Source organism: Oncorhynchus kisutch, unplaced genomic scaffold (genome assembly GCF_002021735.2).
Source record: "Oncorhynchus kisutch isolate 150728-3 unplaced genomic scaffold, Okis_V2 scaffold771, whole genome shotgun sequence".
Taxonomy (NCBI): Eukaryota; Metazoa; Chordata; class Actinopteri; order Salmoniformes; family Salmonidae; genus Oncorhynchus; species Oncorhynchus kisutch.
In genome coordinates this window covers 102,383-127,161 of record NW_022262716.1, presented here as the reverse complement: position 1 = coordinate 127,161, position 24,779 = coordinate 102,383, and the positions used below count along the sequence as shown (strand labels likewise).

The 24,779-nt window shown below is 44.0% G+C and overlaps 1 protein-coding gene across 2 annotated transcripts; it reads right to left on the bottom strand.

Annotated features, from left to right (window-relative positions):
- Positions 1-5,007: 5,007 nt before the first annotated feature.
- LOC109883028 (gastrula zinc finger protein XlCGF57.1) lies at positions 5,008-22,961 on the bottom strand. Of its 2 annotated transcripts, XM_031816289.1 has the most exons (10): positions 22,826-22,961; positions 22,280-22,462; positions 13,536-13,586; positions 10,613-10,675; positions 10,218-10,457; positions 9,527-9,613; positions 9,015-9,098; positions 7,645-7,781; positions 7,240-7,473; positions 5,008-7,043 (listed from the first exon to the last, which is right to left on the bottom strand). In XM_031816289.1, exons 2-10 carry the CDS (start codon positions 22,449-22,451, stop codon positions 6,600-6,602), a joined length of 1,512 nt encoding a protein of 503 aa, XP_031672149.1. In that variant the 5' UTR covers positions 22,452-22,462; positions 22,826-22,961; the 3' UTR covers positions 5,008-6,599. The 2 variants fall into 2 exon arrangements, with proteins under 2 accessions (XP_031672149.1, XP_031672150.1); XM_031816290.1 differs by lacking the exons at positions 9,015-9,098; positions 9,527-9,613.
- Between the last annotated feature and the right edge of the window lie 1,818 nt (positions 22,962-24,779).

Sequence of the window (24,779 nt, the reverse complement as noted above, 5' to 3'; positions counted from 1 at the left end):
AGGTTGAACAGGCTAGTAATAGGGGTTGCAACAATTTCGGCAGATAATTTTAGAAAGAGAGGGTCCACATTGTCTAGCCCGGCTGATTTGTAGGGGTCCAGATTTTGCAGCTCTTTCAGAACATCAGCTATCTGGTTTTGGGTGAGGGAGAAATGGTGGGGGCTTGGACGGGTTGCTGTGGAGGGTGCCGTGCAGTTGACCGAGGTAGGGGTAGCCAGGCAGAAAGCATGGCCAGCCGTAGAGAAATGCTTATTGAAATTCTCAAATATAGTGGATTTATTGGTGGTAACAGTGTTTCCTATCCTCAGAGCAGTGGGCAGCTGGGAGGAGGTGCTCTTATTCTACATGGACTTGAGCAATAGCCCTGCTTCTCACGGACACAATAGTATATTCGGAGCCCGTGTGAAGTAGGATGAGAAATCTGAAACCACTTTTAAACTGTGTACACCCAGAAATAGCCACACACATATTCAACACTCATACTCTCCACCCGCCGCCTCTCTCTCTCCTCGAACTTTTCCAATCTCACTTGCCACTCCTTCCCCAACAATACCTGCACACTCTCTCTCTCTCTGCCTTCCATGCCACTCTCCAACCCATCTCTCTCTCTGCCTTCCATGCCACTCTCCAACCCCTCTCTCCCTCCCATCTTACCCCTTCCACCTCTCCCTCCCTGAGTAAGCAAGCAGCCATGCACAAGTCTTGGGTTGTGTGAACTGGAACAGCTCATAGGCTCCTGCTCTGTCTCCTGTTTCTGTAGTGAGGCAGCTTGATGTACCAGTACACCTCCTGGACAGGACACTAGTCAATCTCCTGTTTCTGTAGTGAGGCAGCTTGATGTAACAGTACACCACCTGGACAGGACACTAGTCTATCTCCTGTTTCTGTAGTGAGGCAGCTTGATGTAACAGTACACCACCTGGACAGGACACTAGTCTATCTCCTGTTTCTGTAGTGAGGCAGCTTGATGTAACAGTACACCACCTGGACAGGACACTAGTCTATCTCCTGTTTCTGTAGTGAGGCAGCTTGATGTAACAGTACAGCACCTGGACAGGACACTAGTCTATCTCCTGTTTCTGTAGTGAGGCAGCTTGATGTAACAGTACAGCACCTGGACAGGACACTAGTCTATCTCCTGTTTCTGTAGTGAGGCAGCTTGATGTAACAGTACACCACCTGGACAGGACACTAGTCAATCTCCTGTTTCTGTAGTGAGGCAGCTTGGTGTAACAGTACACCACCTGGACAGGACACTAGTCAATCTCCTGTTTCTGTAGTGAGGCAGCTTGATGTAACAGTACACCACCTGGACAGGACACTAGTCTATCTCCTGTTTCTGTAGTGAGGCAGCTTGATGTAACAGTACACCACCTGGACAGGACACTAGTCTATCTCCTGTTTCTGTAGTGAGGCAGCTTGATGTAACAGTACACCACCTGGACAGGACACTAGTCAATCTCCTGTTTCTGTAGTGAGGCAGCTTGATGTAACAGTACACCACCTGGACAGGACACTAGTCAATCTCCTGTTTCTGTAGTGAGGCAGCTTGATGTAACAGTACACCACCTGGACAGGACACTAGTCTATCTCCTGTTTCTGTAGTGAGGCAGCTTGATGTAACAGTACACCACCTGGACAGGACACTAGTCAATCTCCTGTTTCTGTAGTGAGGCAGCTTGATGTAACAGTACACCACCTGGACAGGACACTAGTCAATCTCCTGTTTCTGTAGTGAGGCAGCTTGATGTAACAGTACACCACCTGGACAGGACACTAGTCTATCTCCTGTTTCTGTAGTGAGGCAGCTTGATGTAACAGTACACCACCTGGACAGGACACTAGTCTATCTCCTGTTTCTGTAGTGAGGCAGCTTGATGTAACAGTACACCACCTGGACAGGACACTAGTCTATCTCCTGTTTCTGTAGTGAGGCAGCTTGATGTAACAGTACACCACCTGGACAGGACACTAGTCTATCTCCTGTTTCTGTAGTGAGGCAGCTTGATGTAACAGTACACCACCTGGACAGGACACTAGTCAATCTCCTGTTTCTGTAGTGAGGCAGCTTGATGTAACAGTACACCACCTGGACAGGACACTAGTCTATCTCCTGTTTCTGTAGTGAGGCAGCTTGATGTAACAGTACACCACCTGGACAGGACACTAGTCTATCTCCTGTTTCTGTAGTGAGGCAGCTTGATGTAACAGTACACCACCTGGACAGGACACTAGTCTATCTCCTGTTTCTGTAGTGAGGCAGCTTGATGTAACAGTACACCACCTGGACAGGACACTAGTCTATCTCCTGTTTCTGTAGTGAGGCAGCTTGATGTAACAGTACACCACCTGGACAGGACACTAGTCTATCTCCTGTTTCTGTAGTGAGGCAGCTTGATGTAACAGTACACCACCTGGACAGGACACTAGTCAATCTCCTGTTTCTGTAGTGAGGCAGCTTGATGTAACAGTACACCACCTGGACAGGACACTAGTCTATCTCCTGTTTCTGTAGTGAGGCAGCTTGATGTAACAGTACACCACCTGGACAGGACACTAGTCTATCTCCTGTTTCTGTAGTGAGGCAGCTTGATGTAACAGTACACCACCTGGACAGGACACTAGTCTATCTCCTGTTTCTGTAGTGAGGCAGCTTGATGTAACAGTACACCACCTGGACAGGACACTAGTCTATCTCCTGTTTCTGTAGTGAGGCAGCTTGATGTAACAGTACACCACCTGGACAGGACACTAGTCTATCTCCTGTTTCTGTAGTGAGGCAGCTTGATGTAACAGTACACCACCTGGACAGGACACTAGTCTATCTCCTGTTTCTGTAGTGAGACAGCTTTTCGCAAACTCTGCCCTGGGGTCCCTAAGGGGTGTGTATTTCAGATTTTGTCCAAGTCATACACAGCTGATTTTAAATAATCAACTCATCAAGCTTTGATTATTTGAATCAGCTGTGTAGTGCTCGGGCAAAAACCAAGGTAACACTTTATTTGGATAGTTTGTAGAACATCTACAGATGGACAGTAACATTTCCACTAGCTACTAGATCTAACGTAACCTTAACCCTTATCCTGACCCTAAACGTACCCTTACCTTAACCCTTATCCTGACCCTAAACGTACCCTTACCTTAACCCTTATCCTGACCCTAAACGTACCCTTACCATAACCCTTATCCTGACCCTAAACGTACCCTTACCTTAACCCTTATCCTGACCCTAAACATACCCTTACCTTAACCCTTATCCTGACCCTAAACGTACCCTTACCTTAACCCTTATCCTGACCCTAAACGTACCCTTACCTTAACCCTTATCCTGACCCTAAACGTACCCTTACCTTAACCCTTATCCTGACCCTAAACGTACCCTTACCTTAACCCTTATCCTGACCCTAAACATACCCATACCATAACCCTTATCCTGACCCTAAACATACCCATACCATAACCCTTATCCTGACCCTAAACGTACCCTTACCTTAACCCTTATCCTGACCCTAAACATACCCTTACCTTAACCCTTATCCTGACCCTAAACGTACCCTTACCTTAACCCTTATCCTGACCCTAAACGTACCCTTACCATAACCCTTATCCTGACCCTAAACGTACCCTTACCATAACCCTTATCCTGACCCTAAACATACCCTTACCTTAACCCTTATCCTGACCCTAAACATACCCTTACCTTAACCCTTATCCTGACCCTAAACGTACCCTTACCTTAACCCTTATCCTGACCCTAAACGTACCCTTACCTTAACCCTTATCCTGACCCTAAACGTACCCTTACCTTAACCCTTATCCTGACCCTAAACATACCCATACCATAACCCTTATCCTGACCCTAAACGTACCCTTACCTTAACCCTTATCCTGACCCTAAACATACCCTTATCCTGACCCTAAACGTACCCTTACCTTAACCCTTATCCTGACCCTAAACATACCCATACCATAACCCTTATCCTGACCCTAAACGTACCCTTACCTTAACCCTTATCCTGACCCTAAACGTACCCTTACCTTAACCCTTATCCTGACCCTAAACATACCCTTACCTTAACCCTTATCCTGACCCTAAACGTACCCTTACCTTAACCCTTATCCTGACCCTAAACGTACCCTTACCATAACCCTTATCCTGACCCTAAACATACCCATACCATAACCCTTATCCTGACCCTAAACGTACCCTTACCTTAACCCTTATCCTGACCCTAAACGTACCCTTACCTTAACCCTTATCCTGACCCTAAACGTACCCTTACCTTAACCCTTATCCTGACCCTAAACGTACCCTTACCTTAACCCTTATCCTGACCCTAAACGTACCCTTACCATACCCTTACCTTAACCCTTATCCTGACCCTAAACGTACCCTTACCATAACCCTTATTCTAACCTTGGCAAGTAGTTGCTTATGAACAAATTGTTTGTTGATAGTATGACCAACTGTAGAGGATCTATAGATACCAAATCTGCACTATCCAAATAAAGTGTAACCAAAACGAAACAGGAGGGGTTCTGAAAGACACTCATGGGGGTGTCCACTGATAGTTGACTAGCAACAACAACAACTGGAACGTAAAAGACATCCACAAAATTTTCCCAAGAGGCAAACAAAATAAAAACCCAAACTGAAAAGACAGGAAGCAAAACCAAAACTGGGAAGATCAGACGCAGGAATGATTATCTAGAAATCAAACCGGGATGCAAACTAAAAGGGGCGGCAGCGTAGCCTAGTGGTTAGAGCGTTGGACTAGTAACCGGAAGGTTGCGAGTTCAAACCCCCGAGCTGACAAGGTACAAATCTGTCGTTCTGCCCCTGAACAGGCAGTTAACCCACTGTTCCCAGGCCGTCATTGAAAATAAGAATGTGTTCTTAACTGACTTGCCTGGTTAAATAAAGGTTAAAAAAAAGGTGTTGACCCTCCACATCTCTCAAGACCACTGGCCCAGCCGCTTTTAAATTCCACCTGGGCACTTGACTGATTTCCTTATTTGAACTGTAACTCAGTCAAAACTTTGAAATTATTACATTTATATTTTTTGTTCAGTGTAGTTAAATTACATGTAGTTCCCCGACAGCCCAGTTTGTTTCCAGTCTTTGGTGTGACTAATTTAGTCCATTCTTTGTTATAAACCACCTGTTTTTTTTTAGGGGATAATACATGTTTATTCTGAGGAAGAGTTCCTTATCAGTAGGAAACACACTTTAGTGTGAAACTAAAGGGAGGGACTAAGGCTACATAACAAATGGCACACTATTCCCTGTACAGTGCACTACAGAGCGCTATGGGCTAAAAACAAACTTCACTGTCTGCATTGTGAATATGACTCAATAGCTCCACCTACATGACGACAGGGGAAACTACGGACTGCATTGTGAATGCGACTCAATAGCACCACCTACAGGACGATAGGGGAACTACGGACTGCATTGTGAATGCGACTCAATAGCTCCACCTACATGACGACAGGGGAAACTACGGACTGCATTGTGAATGCGACTCAATAGCACCACCTACAGGACGACAGGGGAACTTAATTATTTCAAACTGAGTTTTCACAGGATGAATCGCATTAGAATAGTTTATTTATTAAAATCTGATCGATACTCAGATAATAAAAAAGACAAAATCAGTAAACTGTGTTTACCAGAGAATGTGTTCATTAGTACTGTAGTATACTATACACTGTTGTGTGTCCCTAATGGCACCCTATTCCCTATATAGTGCACTACTTTAGGCTCTGATCAACATTAGTGCACTATATAGGGAATAGGGTGCCATTTGGGAATCATGTTATATGATCAATATCAGATCGTGTACATTCTAAATGGATGGATGACATTTTACCATTAAGACCAGGGTCCCAAATGGCACCCTATTCCCTATTATATAGTGCACTACTTTTAGCCAGAACCCTATAAGCCCTGGGCAAACGTAGTGCACTAAATTGGGTGTCATTCAGGACTCAGATTAACAATTTCTTGTCAAACATCACATTCTGTGACACTTTATAAAGCTCATATTTGAGCTCACAGAATAAACAACTGATGTTCTGCAAAAGGGAGGAATAGTGTAGGTCCTGAATGGTGTCCCTACTCCCTTTATAGTGCAGTCCTTTTGACCAGAGCCCAGAGTGAATGGTGTCCCATTTGACCAGAGCCCAGAGTGAATGGTGTCTCATTTGACCAGAGCCCAGAGTGAATGGTGTCTCATTTGAACAGAGCCCAGAGTGAATGGTGTCTCATTTGAACAGAGCCCAGAGTGAATGGTGTCTCATTTGAACAGAGCCCAGAGTGAATGGTGTCCCATTTGACCAGAGCCCAGAGTGAATGGTGTCCCATTTGACCAGAGCCCAGAGTGAATGGTGTCCCATTTGACCAGAGCCCAGTGTGAATGGTGTCCCATTTGACCAGAGCCCAGTGTGAATGGTGTCCCATTTGACCAGAGCCCACAGGGAATGGTGTCCCATTAGGGACATCATGAAGCAGTAAAACCTCCCATCATGATCACAGTTCAGACACACATTGGCACGTTTCCAGTACTCTTATTTCGTAGTCCACTTAGAGAGGACTTTTATTTTGAAGCCACCGCCACCCCCGTGTCTTCACTAGGAGATGATTGGACAGTGTCTCTCATGTGACACTCTTGGTGCCTCTTCAGCTGCCCTGACGCCGTGAACCCTTTCCCACATGCGCTACACAGGAAAGGCCGCTCCCCTGTGTGTGTCCTCATGTGTAGCTTCAGACTCCCCGGTGTGGTGAACCCCTTATCACAGACAGTACAAGGGTACGGCCTCTCTTTAGTGTGTGTGATCTGATGCACTTTCAGGTTGCCAGATTGGGCGAAACTGGTCCCACATATGGCGCAGATGAATGGTTTCTCTCCGGTGTGTGTCCGCTGGTGGCTCTTCAGGTCTCCAGCACGCAAGAAGGTTCGGCCACAGAAGGAACAGCAGAATGGTTTCTCTCCGGTGTGGGTTCTCTGGTGGGTCCGCAGGTTCCCCAGCTCCGTGAAGCTCTTAGATCAGAGACAGATAAAAAAGACACATAAACAAAGATGAGAGGGGAAACAGAGAAATATCGCACATATAACAGATCTACAGCTTATAAGACTTGCTTTCAAAGAGAATGGAAAATCTATAACTCGCATTTCTATCTGAAAACTGTTGGTTCGTACACAAAGCTACATAAGGTAACTTTAATCGACAGTGCACCTTGCCACACTGGCAAATGTGGTAGGTCTTCTGCCCTGTGTGGAGCAGCTTGTGTTTCTTCAGGTCGTGGGCTCGGGAGAACCGTTTCCCGCACTCTGAGCATTGGTGTGGTTTCTCCTTGGTGTGTGTCTGCAGATGGGTCTTCAGGTTGCCGCGGATGGCGAACCCTTTACCGCATACGGAGCAGTGGTGGAGGTTCTCCCCTTTGTGGATCATCTGGTGGCACTTGAGCGACTTGAATCAAAACAAAATGTATTTAGATCAGTACTTGCAACAAAATGCAGTGCAAAGTGCAAATACAAAACAAGTCCCATACATAAATTCAATAAACCGTGAAGAAGATAAAAACTAAAACAGCAGACGAGGAGTAAATAGATAAATTAAGACCGTAAAACAACAACGAACCTTGAAGTAGGAGAAGCTTTTCCCACAGTCATTGCAGTGGTACGGTTTCTCCTCCCGGTGAGTCTGCTGGTGGTCTTTATAGTGGGCCAGCCGGGAGAAGCTTTTCTGACACTGGGAGCACTGGTACGGTTTCTCCCCTGTGAATAGAATAACTTCATATTGATTTAAACTGGTGTTGAGAACAACGTTGCAGAAGCTCAGGCGGCAGCGGAGTGACGAAGACGGAGGGGACGAAGAAACAGATAGGGGAGTTTCTCTCTGCGCTTAGTTATAATCAACTTCATGTTAAAAAAAAAAATGCTATAAAATAAGCTAATGCAATTGAAGGCATGTATCAAATACTTGCTTACTTGCTCATATCCAACCGTTATACTAATTTAAAGCAATAGTCGTGTGTGTGTGTGTGGTCACCTAAATGATCATTTCAGCACTGACTTGATTGGGACAGCGCCACCACATTGCTTTAAGAAAAGTGTAGGTGACTCGTCTTGATAAATAAATTAACTAAAATTGCAGATTTTTTTTTATTTGCTGAATGTTCGTTTGGATATTGGACAACAATTAGGCCGGGGAAATGTTAGCTAAGTGAGTAACTTGATTCCAGTTTGCTCATATATTAAGTGATCAGAGCATTTTGCCAGCGTGTTATGTAGCTTAACAAGTGGATTCTGCTCTTCTCTGGCGTGGCAGCATGTCCTCCTCCCAACCAAAAGCCTGTGTCTTGTCTGATAATCAGTCAATGAGATTTTATTCAACTTAAATCGCTGTCTGTACATCAGAAAGAATTCACAACCCCTTGACTTTTTCCAAAAGTTTCATCATGGCCACAAATTTCTCTGGCCCAGCCAATACTGGAATCCTGGCTACTCCTGCGGCTGAGAGAGAAACATAGTGGGCTGAAAAGGTGGGCAGACTTCCATAGTGGTCCCCCCCCCCCCCCTTAACACAGCACGGCAAGCCTGAAACCGTCGGGCTGAGAATGAGAACTCTACACAGAGCACATACCAATGATATGGTAGACAGAAACAAGATGAACATAAATACCAATGACATGGAAGACGGAAACAAGATGAACATAAATACCAATGACATGGAAGACAGAAACAAGATGAACATAAATACCAATGACATGGAAGACAGAAACAAGATGAACATAAATACCAATGACATGGAAGACGGAAACAAGATGAACATAAATACCAATGACATGGAAGACAGAAACAAGATGAGCATAAATACCAATGACATGGAAGACAGAAACAAGATGAACATAAATACATTTTCATTTAAAACCCGGTACAAAACGTTTAGTGTCTTTCTGAGAGATATAAACCTGAGAGGTAAAACGGCACATGTATTATATAACTGACCTGTGTGGATGCGCTGGTGGATCTTGAGGTTACCCTGCGCAGTGAAACCTTTCCCACACTCGGAACACTGGAACGGCTTCTCTCCTGATAAATAGATGGACAGACAGACACATTTCAATGTCACAAATAACATATTTAAAAATAACATTGAGGCCCAATCAAATAGAGACACTGAGAACATTTGTAGGCAATTATAATATCAATATCTGTTATAATACATTACATCATATCATTAACATCAGGTATTTTTATTTAATAATAATTAGGTAAGTCAGTTAAGAACAAATTCTTATTTACAATGATGGCCTACCGGGGAACAGTGGGTTAAACTACCTTGTTCAGAGGCAGAACGACAGATTTTGACCTTGTCAGCTCGGGGGATTCCATCCAGCAACCATTTCGGGTTACTGGCCCAATGCCCTTAACCACTAGGCTACGCTGCCGCGCCCTGATCATCAACAAACATCCTATGACATCATCCTCTATACACCTGGAAGAAGGAGCCACTACACCTGTGTGGGTCATCTGGTGTTTCTTCAGCCCTCCCAGACTGGTGAAAGTCTTCCCACACTGGTGACAGACGTGGTTCACCCTCTCTCCTAGGGATGAGTTAGAGGTACTGATAAAGTCGATCAAGAGCATCCATATATATCGATTCCAACATTTTGTCATCTAAGCCAGAATTCTTTCTTGTTTGTAGGTGACCAAATACTTATTTTCCACCATAATTTGCAAATAAATTCATTTAAAAAATCCTACAATGTGATTGTCTGGATTTTTCTCTTCTCATTTTGTCTGTCATAGTTGAAGTGTACCTATGATGAAAATTACAGGCCTCTCATCTTTTTAAGTGGGAGAACTTGCACAATTGGTGGCTGACTAAATACTTTTTTGCCCCACTGTATATGGCACCCTTTCATAAACCCTGATTGATGAATGTCAATCAGATCATTCAAGCAAGACTTTAACCTTTTCACAAAGATTAAGGCAATGATTTTGTAGTCGTTATTTAGGAGTGAACTTGTACAATTGGTGGCTGACTAAATACTTTTTTGCCCCACTGTATATCGATTCCAACATTTTGTAATCTAAACATAATGGTGGTGCAATAAGGCTTGAGCACCACCATGGCTGCTTACAGCTATATTCTATCTAGTAATAGTCTTTGCCAAATACTGAAAAATAATAATTGTTCACAATAACCTGTGTGGATGGTGAGGTGTCTCTTCATGTCGTCTGAGCGTGAGAAACATTTCCCGCAGACGGAGCACTGGTGGGGTTTCTCTCTGCTGTGAGTCTGTGTGTGCCTCTTCAGGCTCCCCACGGTGATGAAGGTCTTGCCACACTGGGAGCAAGGGTGCGGCTTCTGCACTGCACTCTGAGCGTTCGAACTCTGTTCATTCTCCCCGTCTGAACTGTCTGAGTCCGAGTTGGCACCCCCTCCTGTTTCCGTGACAACACTACAGGTTAAATACGGTAGGGGACCGTGTGTATCTCTTTAAGATCAATGTTCTCTTACGTAAACACTATACACTATAAAGTGGATACAACCAAAGCTTTTATCATCCCCATGAATGGTTATTGTGGTCTGTGATTACCGGAGTTGGTCTCATCTCCGCCACCTCCCTCCTCCTCTGCATCTCTTTTAACAATAGAAAGCCCTGTTAAAATACAGATTCACATGAATAGAACCGATAATATCCATCAGAACTTCTATAACAGGCAACCAGGTAACCAGGCAACCAGGCAACGGGGGGCCTGAGTGTCTGCTGATGTTTATTATTTCTGTCAATCAGTGTTTGATATAGACATGGGTAACCAGGAGTGTACAATAATGAGTGCAGAAGGTTAGGTGCACAGAGGACTCTATCCTCACCCCATTCCAGCTTGCTACTGCACCGCCACCACCCAGAGGACTCTACTGCACCGCCACCACCCAGAGGACTCTACTGTACCGCCACTACCCAGAGGACTCTACCGCTACTACCCAGAGGACTCTACTGTACCGCTACTACCCAGAGGACTCTACTGTACCGCTACTACCCAGAGGACTCTACTGTACCGCCACCACCCAGAGGACTCTACTGTACCGCCACCACCCAGAGGACTCTACTGTACCGCCACCACCCAGAGGACTCTACTGTACCGCCACCCCCCAGAGGACTCTACTGTACCGCCACTACCCAGAGGACTCTACTGTACCGCCACTACCCAGAGGACTCTACTGTACCGCCACAACCCAGAGGACTCTACCGCTACAACCCAGAGGACTCTACTGCTACTACCCAGAGGACTCTACTGTACCGCCACCACCCAGAGGACTCTACTGTACCGCCACCCCCCAGAGGACTCTACTGTACCGCCACTACCCAGAGGACTCTACTGTACCGCCACAACCCAGAGGACTCTACCGCTACAACCCAGAGGACTCTACTGCTACTACCCAGAGGACTCTACTGTACCGCCACCACCCAGAGGACTCTACTGTACCGCCACCCCCCAGAGGACTCTACTGTACCGCCACTACCCAGAGGACTCTACTGTACCGCCACTACCCAGAGGACTCTACTGTACCGCCACTACCCAGAGGACTCTACTGTACCGCCACTACCCAGAGGACTCTACTGTACCGCCACTACCCAGAGGACTCTACTGTACCGCCACTACCCAGAGGACTCTACTGTACCGCCACTACCCAGAGGACTCTACTGTACCGCCACTACCCAGAGAACTCTACTGTACCGCCACTACCCAGAGGACTCTACTGTACCGCCACTACCCAGAGGACTCTACTGTACCGCTACTACCCAGAGTACTCTACTGTACCACTACTACCCAGAGGACTCTACTGTACCACTACCCAGAGGACTCTACTGTACCACTACCCAGAGGACTCTACTGTACCACTACCCAGAGGACTCTACTGTACTACTACCCAGAAGACTCTCTACTCACCCGACTTCACTGCTTCTCCTTCCTCCTCATCCACTTTCACCGCCACCACCCAGAGGACTCTACTGCACCGCCACCACCCAGAGGACTCTACTGCACCGCCACCACCCAGAGGACTCTACTGTACCGCCACTACCCAGAGGACTCTACTGTACCGCCACTACCCAGAGGACTCTACTGTACCGCCACTACCCAGAGGACTCTACTGTACTGCCACTACCCAGAGAACTCTACTGTACCGCCACTACCCAGAGGACTCTACTGTACCGCCACTACCCAGAGGACTCTACTGTACCGCTACTACCCAGAGTACTCTACTGTACCACTACTACCCAGAGGACTCTACTGTACCACTACCCAGAGGACTCTACTGTACCACTACCCAGAGGACTCTACTGTACCACTACCCAGAGGACTCTACTGTACTACTACCCAGAAGACTCTCTACTCACCCGACTTCACTGCTTCTCCTTCCTCCTCATCCACTTTCACCGCCACCACCCAGAGGACTCTACTGCACCGCCACCACCCAGAGGACTCTACTGCACCGCCACCACCCAGAGGACTCTACTGTACCGCCACCACCCAGAGGACTCTACTGTACCGCCACTACCCAGAGGACTCTACTGTACCGCCACTACCCAGAGGACTCTACCGCTACTACCCAGAGGACTCTACTGTACCGCTACTACCCAGAGGACTCTACTGTACCGCTACTACCCAGAGGACTCTACTGTACCGCCACCACCCAGAGGACTCTACTGTACCGCCACCACCCAGAGGACTCTACTGTACCGCCACTACCCAGAGGACTCTACTGTACCGCCACCACCCAGAGGACTCTACTGTACCGCCACTACCCAGAGGACTCTACTGTACCGCCGCTACCCAGAGGACTCTACTGTACCGCCACAACCCAGAGGACTCTACCGCTACTACCCAGAGGACTCTACTGTACCGCTACTACCCAGAGGACTCTACTGTACCGCTACTACCCAGAGGACTCTACTGTACCGCCACCACCCAGAGGACTCTACTGTACCGCCACCACCCAGAGGACTCTACTGTACCGCCACTACCCAGAGGACTCTACTGTACCGCCACTACCCAGAGGACTCTACCGCTACTACCCAGAGGACTCTACTGCTACTACCCAGAGGACTCTACTGTACCGCTACTACCCAGAGGACTCTACTGTACCGCTACTACCCAGAGGACTCTACTGTACCGCTACTACCCAGAGGACTCTACTGTACCACTACTACCCAGAGTACTTTACTGTACCACTACTACCCAGAGTACTTTACTGTACCACTACTACCCAGAGTACTCTACTGTACCACTACTACCCAGAGTACTCTACTGTACCACTACCCAGAGGACTCTACTGTACCACTACCCAGAGGACTCTACTGTACTACTACCCAGAGTACTCTACTGTACCACTACCAAGAGGACTCTACTGTACTACTACCCAGAGGACTCTACTGTACTACTACCCAGAGGACTCTACTGTACTACTACCCAGAGGACTCTACTGTACTACTACCCAGAAGACTCTCTACTCACCCGACTTCACTGCTTCTCCTTCCTCCTCATCCACTTTCACAACGTTCTGCCCTGGTGGAGAACACAAGATACAGTACTGAAAACAGACCGTAGTGATGAACAGACTAGCCTGACTGAAAACAGACCGTAGTGATGAACAGACTAGCCTGAAAACAGACAGTAGTGATGAACAGACTAGCCTGACTGTAAACAGACCGTAGTGATGATTAGACTAGCCTGACTGTAAACAGACCGTAGTGATGAACAGACTAGCCTGACTGAAAACAGACCGTAGTGATGAACAGACTAGCCTGACTGAAAACAGACAGTAGTGATGAACAGACTAGTCTGACTGTAAACAGACAGTAGTGATGAACAGACTAGCCTGAAAACAGACCGTAGTGATGAATAGACTAGCCTGAAAACAGACAGTAGTGATGAACAGACTGGCCTGAAAACAGACCGTAGTGATGAATAGACTAACCTGACTGAAAACAGACCGTAGTGATGAACAGACTAGCCTGACTGAAAACAGACCGTAGTGATGAATAGACTAACCTGACTGAAAACAGACCGTAGTGATGAATAGACTAGCCTGACTGAAAACAGACAATAGTGATGAACAGACTAGCCTGGCTGTAAACAGACCGTAGTGATGAACAGACTAGCCTGACTGTAAACAGACAGTAGTGATGAACAGACTAGCCTGAAAACAGACCGTAGTGATGAACAGACTAGCCTGACTGGAAACAGACCGTAGTGATGAATAGACTAGCCTGAAAACAGACCGTAGTGATGAACAGACTAGCCTGACTGAAAACAGACCGTAGTGACTAGCCTGAAAACAGACAGTAGTGATGAACAGGCTAGCCTGAAAACAGACCGTAGTGATGAATAGACTAGCCTGAAAACAGACAGTAGTGATGAACAGGCTAGCCTGAAAACAGACAGTAGTGATGAACAGACTAGCCTGAAAACAGACAGTAGTGGTGAACAGACTAGCCTGACTGTAAACAGACAGTAGTGATGAACAGGCTAGCCTGAAAACAGACCGTAGTGATTAACAGGCTAGCCCAGGGAAATTCCAATCCTCTGGGGCCTGATTGGTGTCCCACTTTTCCCCCCATCCCTAGCAAACACACCTGATTTAAACTAATTGCATTTTTAACTCAAGATCGTGATTAGATGATTATTGGAGTCAGGTGTGTTAGCTGGGGCTGGGACAACACTGTGACATTAATCAGGCCCTGGAGGACTGGAGTTGCCCAGACTAGCCTGACTCAAAACAGACAGTAGTGTTGATGAAAGACCATCAGCACTATGAATAAACTAGCCTGACTCAAAACAGACAGTAGTGTTGATGAAAGACCATCAGCACTATGAATAAACTAGCCTGACTCAAAACAGACAGTATTGTTGATGAAAGACCATCAGCACTATAAATAAACTAGCCTGACTGAAAACAGACAGTAGTGTTGATGAAAGACCATCAGCACTATGAATAAACTAGCCTGACTGAAAACAGACAGTAGTGTTGATGAAAGACCATCAGCACTATGAATAAACTAGCCTGACTCAAAACAGACAGTAGTGTTGATGAAAGACCATCAGCACTATGAATAAACTAGCCTGACTCAAAACAGACAGTAGTGTTGATGAAAGACCATCAGCACAATGAATAAACTAGCCTGACTCAAAACAGACAGTAGTGTTGATGAAAGACCATCAGCACTATGAATAAACTAGCCTGACTGAAAACAGACAGTAGTGTTGATGAAAGACCATCAGCACTATGAATAAACTAGCCTGACTGAAAACAGACAGTAGTGTTGATGAAAGACCATCAGCACTATGAATAAACTAGCCTGACTCAAAACAGACAGTAGTGTTGATGAAAGACCATCAGCACTATGAATAAACTAGCCTGACTCAAAACAGACAGTAGTGTTGATGAAAGACCATCAGCACTATGAATAAACTAGCCTGACTCAAAACAGACAGTAGTGTTGATGAAAGACCATCAGCACTATGAATAAACTAGCCTGACTGAAAACAGACAGTAGTGTTGATGAAAGACCATCAGCACTATGAATAAACTAGCCTGACTCAAAACAGACAGTAGTGTTGATGAAAGACCATCAGCACTATGAATAAACTAGCCTGACTCAAAACAGACAGTAGTGTTGATGAAAGACCATCAGCACTATGAATAAACTAGCCTGACTCAAAACAGACAGTAGTGTTGATGAAAGACCATCAGCACTATGAATAAACTAGCCTGACTCAAAACAGACAGTAGTGTTGATGAAAGACCATCAGCACTATGAATAAACTAGCCTGACTCAAAACAGACAGTAGTGTTGATGAAAGACCATCAGCACTATGAATAAACTAGCCTGACTGAAAACAGACAGTAGTGTTGATGAAAGACCATCAGCACTATGAATAAACTAGCCTGACTGAAAACAGACAGTAGTGTTGATGAAAGACCATCAGCACTATGAATAAACTAGCCTGACTGAAAACAGACAGTAGTGTTGATGAAAGACCATCAGCACTATGAATAAACTAGCCTGACTGAAAACAGACAGTAGTGTTGATGAAAGACCATCAGCACTATGAATAAACTAGCCTGACTCAAAACAGACAGTAGTGTTGATGAAAGACCATCAGCACTATGAATAAACTAGCCTGACTCAAAACAGACAGTAGTGTTGATGAAAGACCATCAGCACTATGAATAAACTAGCCTGACTGAAAACAGACAGTAGTGTTGATTTTTTTAAAATTTATTTTTATTTCACCTTTATTTAACCAGGTAGGCTAGTTGAGAACAAGTTCTCATTTGCAACTGCGACCTGGCCAAGATAAAGCATAGCAGTGTGAGCATACAACAAAGAGTTACACATGGAGTAAACAATTAACAAGTCAATAACACAGTAGAAAACGAAGGGGGGGTCTATATACAATGTGTGCAAAAGGCATGAGGAGGTAGGCAAATAATTACAATTTTGCAGATTAACACTGGAGTGATAAAAGATCAGATGGTCATGTACAGGTAGAGATATTGGTGTGCAGAAGAGCAGAAAAGTAAATAAATAAAAACAGTACGGGGATGAGGTAGGTGAAAAGGGTGGGCTATTTACCAATAGACTATGTACAGCTGCAGCGATCGGTTAGCTGCTCAGATAGCTGATGTTTGAAGTTGGTGAGGGAGATGAAAGTCTCCAACTTCAGCGATTTTTGCAATTCGTTCCAGTCACAGGCAGCAGAGTACTGGAACGAAAGGCGGCCAAATGAGGTGTTGGCTTTAGGGATGATCAGTGAGATACACCTGCTGGAGCGCGTGCTACGGATGGGTGTTGCCATCGTGACCAGTGAGCTGAGATAAGGCGGAGCTTTACCTAGCATAGACTTGTAGATGACCTGGAGCCAGTGGGTCTGGCGACGAATATGTAGCGAGGGCCAGCCGACTAGAGCATACAAGTCGCAGTGGTGGGTAGTATAAGGTGCTTTAGTGACAAAACGGATGGCACTGTGATAGACTGCATCCAGTTTGCTGAGTAGAGTGTTGGAAGCCATTTTGTAGATGTGATCGCCGAAGTCGAGGATCGGTAGGATAGTCAGTTTTACTAGGGTAAGCTTGGCGGCTTGAGTGAAGGAGGCTTTGTTGCGGAATAGAAAGCCGACTCTTGATTTGATTTTCGATTGGAGATGTTTGATATGAGTCTGGAAGGAGAGTTTGCAGTCTAGCCAGACACCTAGGTACTTATAGACGTCCACATATTCTAGGTCGGAACCATCCAGGGTGGTGATGCTAGTCGGGCATGCAGGTGCAGGCAGCGACCGGTTGAAAAGCATGCATTTGGTTTTACTAGCGTTTAAGAGCAGTTGGAGGCCACGGAAGGAGTGTTGTATGGCATTGAAGCTTGTTTGGAGGTTAGATAGCACAGTGTCCAAAGACGGGCCGAAAGTATATAGAATGGTGTCGTCTGCGTAGAGGTGGATCAGGGAATCGCCCGCAGCAAGAGCAACATCATTGATATACACAGAGAAAAGAGTCGGCCCGAGAATTGAACCCTGTGGCACCCCCATAGAGACTGCCAGAGGACCGGACAGCATGCCCTCCGATTTGACACACTGAACTCTGTCTGCAAAGTAATTGGTGAACCAGGCAAGGCAGTCATCCGAAAAACCGAGGCTACACTACTGATGAAAGACCATCAGCACTATGAATAAACTAGCCTGACTGAAAACAGACAGTAGTGTTGATGAAAGACCATCAGCACTATGAATAAACTAGCCTGACTCAAAACAGACAGTAGTGTTGATGAAAGACCATCAGCACTATGAATAAACTAGCCTGACTCAAAACAGACAGTAGTGTTGATGAAAGACCATCAGCACTATGAATAAACTAGCCTGACTCAAAACAGACAGTAGTGTTGATGAAAGACCATCAGCACTATGAATAAACTAGCCTGACTGAAAACAGACAGTAGTGTTGATGAAAGACCATCAGCACTATGAATAAACTAGCCTGACTGAAAACAGACAGTAGTGTTGATGAAAGACCATCAGCACTATGAATAAACTAGCCTGACTCAAAACAGACAGTAGTGTTGATGAAAGACCATCAGCACTATGAATAAACTAGCCTGACTCAAAACAGACAGTAGTGTTGATGAAAGACCATCAGCACTATGAATAAACTAGCCTGACTGAAAACAGACAGTAGTGTTGATGAAAGACCATCAGCACTATGAATAAACTAGCCTGACTGAAAACAGACAGTAGTGTTGATGAAAGACCATCAGCACTATGAATAAACTAGCCTGACTCAAAACAGACAGTAGTGTTGATGAAAGACCATCAGCACTATGAATAAACTAGCCTGACTGAAAACAGACAGTAGTGTTGATGAAAGACCATCAGCACTATGAATAAACTAGCCTGACTCAAAACAGACAGTAGTGTTGATGAAAGACCATCAGCACTATGAATAAACTAGCCTGACTGAAAACAGACAGTAGTGTTGATGAAAGACCATCAGCACTATGAATAAACTAGCCTGACTCAAAACAGACAGTAGTGTTGATGAAAGACCATCAGCACTATGAATAAACTAGCCTGACTGAAAACAGACAGTAGTGTTGATGAAAGACCATCAGCACTATGAATAAACTAGCCTGACTCAAAACAGACAGTAGTGTTGATGAAAGACCATCAGCACTATGAATAAACTAGCCTGACTGAAAACAGACAGTAGTGTTGATGAAAGACCATCAGCACTATGAATAAACTAGCCTGACTGAAAACAGACAGTAGTGTTGATGAAAGACCATCAGCACTATGAATAAACTAGCCTGACTGAAAACAGACAGTAGTGTTGATGAAAGACCATCAGCACTATGAATAAACTAGCCTGACTCAAAACAGACAGTAGTGTTGATGAAAGACCATCAGCACTATGAATAAACTAGCCTGACTCAAAACAGACAGTAGTGTTGATGAAAGACCATCAGCACTATGAATAAACTAGCCTGACTCAAAACAGACAGTAGTGTTGATGAAAGACCATCAGCACTATGAATAAACTAGCCTGACTCAAAACAGACAGTAGTGTTGATGAAAGACCATCAGCACTATGAATAAACTAGCCTGACTGAAAACAGACAGTAGTGTTGATGAAAGACCATCAGCACTATGAATAAACTAGCCTGACTCAAAACAGACAGTAGTGTTGATGAAAGACCATCAGCACTATGAATAAACTAGCCTGACTCAAAACAGACAGTAGTGTTGATGAAAGACCATCAGCACTATGAATAAACTAGCCTGACTCAAAACAGACAGTAGTGTTGATGAAAGACCATCAGCACTATGAATAAACTAGCCTGACTGAAAACAGACAGTAGTGTTGATGAAAGACCATCAGCACTATGAATAAACTAGCCTGACTGAAAACAGACAGTAGTGTTGATGAAAGACCATCAGCACTATGAATAAACTAGCCTGACTGAAAACAGACAGTAGTGTTGATGAAAGACCATCAGCACTATGAATAAACTAGCCTGACTCAAAACAGACAGTAGTGTTGATGAAAGACCATCAGCACTATGAATAAACTAGCCTGACTCAAAACAGACAGTAGTGTTGATGAAAGACCATCAGCACTATGAATAAACTAGCCTGACTCAAAACAGACAGTAGTGTTGATGAAAGACCATCAGCACTATGAATAAACTAGCCTGACTGAAAACAGACAGTAGTGTTGATGAAAGACCATCAGCACTATGAATAAACTAGCCTGACTGAAAACAGACAGTAGTGTTGATGAAAGACCATCAGCACTATGAATAAACTAGCCTGACTGAAAACAGACAGTAGTGTTGATGAAAGACCATCAGCACTATGAATAAACTAGCCTGACTGAAAACAGACAGTAGTGTTGATGAAAGACCATCAGCACTATGAATAAACTAGCCTGACTGAAAACAGACAGTAGTGTTGATGAAAGACCATCAGCACTATGAATAAACTAGCCTGACTGAAAACAGACAGTAGTGTTGATGAAAGACCATCAGCACTATGAATAAACTAGCCTGACTCAAAACAGACAGTAGTGTTGATGAAAGACCATCAGCACTATGAATAAACTAGCCTGACTCAAAACAGACAGTAGTGTTGATGAAAGACCATCAGCACTATGAATAAACTAGCCTGACTGAAAACAGACAGTAGTGTTGATGAAAGACCATCAGCACTATGAATAAACTAGCCTGACTCAAAACAGACAGTAGTGTTGATGAAAGACCATCAGCACTATGAATAAACTAGCCTGACTGAAAACAGACAGTAGTGTTGATGAAAGACCATCAGCACTATGAATAAACTAGCCTGACTCAAAACAGACAGTAGTGTTGATGAAAGACCATCAGCACTATGAATAAACTAGCCTGACTGAAAACAGACAGTAGTGTTGATGAAAGACCATCAGCACTATGAATAAACTAGCCTGACTGAAAACAGACAGTAGTGTTGATGAAAGACCATCAGCACTATGAATAAACTAGCCTGACTGAAAACAGACAGTAGTGTTGATGAAAGACCATCAGCACTATGAATAAACTAGCCTGACTCAAAACAGACAGTAGTGTTGATGAAAGACCATCAGCACTATGAATAAACTAGCCTGACTCAAAACAGACAGTAGTGTTGATGAAAGACCATCAGCACTATGAATAAACTAGCCTGACTCAAAACAGACAGTAGTGTTGATGAAAGACCATCAGCACTATGAATAAACTAGCCTGACTCAAAACAGACAGTAGTGTTGATGAAAGACCATCAGCACTATGAATAAACTAGCCTGACTGAAAACAGACAGTAGTGTTGATGAAAGACCATCAGCACTATGAATAAACTAGCCTGACTCAAAACAGACAGTAGTGTTGATGAAAGACCATCAGCACTATGAATAAACTAGCCTGACTCAAAACAGACAGTAGTGTTGATGAAAGACCATCAGCACTATGAATAAACTAGCCTGACTCAAAACAGACAGTAGTGTTGATGAAAGACCATCAGCACTATGAATAAACTAGCCTGACTGAAAACAGACAGTAGTGTTGATGAAAGACCATCAGCACTATGAATAAACTAGCCTGACTGAAAACAGACAGTAGTGTTGATGAAAGACCATCAGCACTATGAATAAACTAGCCTGACTGAAAACAGACAGTAGTGTTGATGAAAGACCATCAGCACTATGAATAAACTAGCCTGACTCAAAACAGACAGTAGTGTTGATGAAAGACCATCAGCACTATGAATAAACTAGCCTGACTCAAAACAGACAGTAGTGTTGATGAAAGACCATCAGCACTATGAATAAACTAGCCTGACTCAAAACAGACAGTAGTGTTGATGAAAGACCATCAGCACTATGAATAAACTAGCCTGACTGAAAACAGACAGTAGTGTTGATGAAAGACCATCAGCACTATGAATAAACTAGCCTGACTGAAAACAGACAGTAGTGTTGATGAAAGACCATCAGCACTATGAATAAACTAGCCTGACTGAAAACAGACAGTAGTGTTGATGAAAGACCATCAGCACTATGAATAAACTAGCCTGACTGAAAACAGACAGTAGTGTTGATGAAAGACCATCAGCACTATGAATAAACTAGCCTGACTGAAAACAGACAGTAGTGTTGATGAAAGACCATCAGCACTATGAATAAACTAGCCTGACTGAAAACAGACAGTAGTGTTGATGAAAGACCATCAGCACTATGAATAAACTAGCCTGACTCAAAACAGACAGTAGTGTTGATGAAAGACCATCAGCACTATGAATAAACTAGCCTGACTCAAAACAGACAGTAGTGTTGATGAAAGACCATCAGCACTATGAATAAACTAGCCTGACTGAAAACAGACAGTAGTGTTGATGAAAGACCATCAGCACTATGAATAAACTAGCCTGACTGAAAACAGACAGTAGTGTTGATGAAAGACCATCAGCACTATGAATAAACTAGCCTGACTGAAAACAGACAGTAGTGTTGATGAAAGACCATCAGCACTATGAATAAACTAGCCTGACTGAAAACAGACAGTAGTGCTCTTGTCAAATCACACTCCATAAGGAGCAATATAGGGGAAAAGGGCTGGCAGTCAGGCTATGAAAAGGCTACACAGCACAGTAGAGTTTATTGTAGCCCAATATTGACTTGACTCAACACCTGAACTTACCAGAGTCTACATCATCGCTATCCTCTTCATCAGCCTCCTTCTCGTCATTACCGTCATCATCTTTGACAGCTACACCGAGTTCCAGTGTTTGACTGCAGTCTTCCAGCTCTGGACCTCTCAGGGAGCTTCTCTGGGCCGGGTCACTAGCATCCGGGGATTCCGGGTCAGACATGGTGCCACAGTCTTAAATATGAAGAGATATGTGATCGATCTATTCAGAAAACACACTGACGTCTAGCTATCTAACGTCGTTATTGTATCAGATATGAGTCTAAGCTTGCTAGTTCACTGCTTGCAGAACATTGGAGGAAAAACAACAACGGTCACTGATCTAGTTAAGGTTAGCTAGTTACTGAGACGGGAATAGCCTTCACATGTTTGTAGATTATACATCCTCTGTGGCTACTAACTAGGTGGAGGACGTGAGAAAAAAAACATGCGCAACCTAGTTAGCTCGACCTGACGCTTCCCTGGCTGGTAGTCGTTCTAGTAGCTTAAACACTGATATAGCATGTTGGGTACACATTTCAACGTTATACAGATTACCTGGGATAGGTTTTCTTCAATTATTTGACATGGAGGAGGGTCGGGGAATCCAACTGTAAACTTCCGCCTGTGTGAGGAAAAAGGCGTGTTCACGAGCATCACGTATGCGCAGTCATTGCGCTTCTTTCACTCTGGATTGTTTGTATTATTGTTTATTTATATTTAACCTTTATTTAACTAGGCAAGTCAGTTAAATAACAAATTATTATTTATAATGACGGCCTACTAATCGGTAGAGCAGTATACTATTCGGCGTACAGTAGTAAATCTCTGAAACTGGAAACACTTATCTCCCTCACTAGCTTTAAGCACCAACTGTCAGAGCAGCTCACAGATTACTGCACCTGTACATAGCCCACCTATAATTTAGCCCAAACAACTACCTCTTTCCCAACTGTATTTAATTTTAATTAATTAATTTATTTTGCTCCTTTGCACCCCATTATTTTTTTATTTCTACTTTGCACATTCTTCCATTGCAAAACTACCATTCCAGTATTTTACTTGCTATATTGTATTTACTTTGCCATCATGGCCTTTTTTGCCTTTACCTCCCTTCTCACCTAATTTGCTCACATTGTATATAGACTTGTTTATACTGCATTATTGACTGTATGTTTGTTTTTACTCCATGTGTAACTCTGTGTCGTTTTATCTGTCGAACTGCTTTGCTTTATCTTGGCCAGGTCGCAATTGTAAATGAGAACTTGTTCTCAACTTGCCTACCTGGTTAAATAAAGGTGTTCTCAACTAGCCTACCTGGTTAAATAAAGGTGTTCTCAACTAGCCTACCTGGTTAAATAAAGGTGTTCTCAACTAGCCTACCTGGTTAAATAAAGGTGTTCTCAACTTGCCTACCTGGTTAAATAAAGGTGTTCTCAACTAGCCTACCTGGTTAAATAAAGGTGTTCTCAACTTGCCTACCTGGTTAAATAAAGGTGTTCTCAACTAGCCTACCTGGTTAAATAAAGGTGTTCTCAACTAGCCTACCTGGTTAAATAAAGGTAAAATAAAATAAATAAATAAATAAAAGTATTGGTGTAAAAAGGAGATACATTTATCAGATGCTCTTATCCAGAGCGATTTACAGGTGCAATTAGGCAAGACTTTTTATTTTAATCTAAAACATTTCTAGAAAATGAATGTGTCTAAACTACTTGGTAAGCTCAACATTTTTACATGTCTTTATTTTTTAAGGATAATAGTACTGCTGGATAGGCCTCATATTGGACAACCGAAATAATCCCCAAAAATTGCCACCAAGACAGGAATTCATTCATTTTATTTGAGCATTTCTACACTCCACGTGTTAAAAGTCTCTGGGGGCGGTTTCCCAGACACAGATCAAGCCCAGTGCTGGACTAAAAAAGCACTTTTTTCACTATAAATTCTCCATTGAGAATGCTTTTTTAGACAAGGACTAGGCTTAATCTGCATCTGGTAAACCACCCCTCAGAGAACCACAAACAAAGAACAACACATCACGCAGTTGGTGTTTATTGTCATAACATATACTGACATGGTCACATTGTGTCACATCAAATCATGTGTATGTTATTAAGCCCTTTTTCACATCAGCAGGTGTCGCAAAGTGCTCTTGTCCAGGGCTGAGCTCTGACCCTTTGGGGGGCATGTGGTCAACAACAAAAAGCTCCAGCACCCAATGTTGATATGTGTGGGTATAGACAACATTAATATGTGTGTAACTCTTGTCCAGGGCTGAACTCTGACCCTTTGGGGGGCATGTGGTCAACAACAAACATAATTAATATAGACAACATTAATATGTGTGTAACTCTTGTCCAGGGCTGAACTCTGACCCTTTGGGGGGCATGTGGTCAACAACAAACATCATTAATATAGACAACATTAATATGTGTGTAACTCTTGTCCAGGGCTGAACTCTGACCCTTTGGGGGGCATGTGGTCAACAACAAAAAGCTCCAATGTTGAG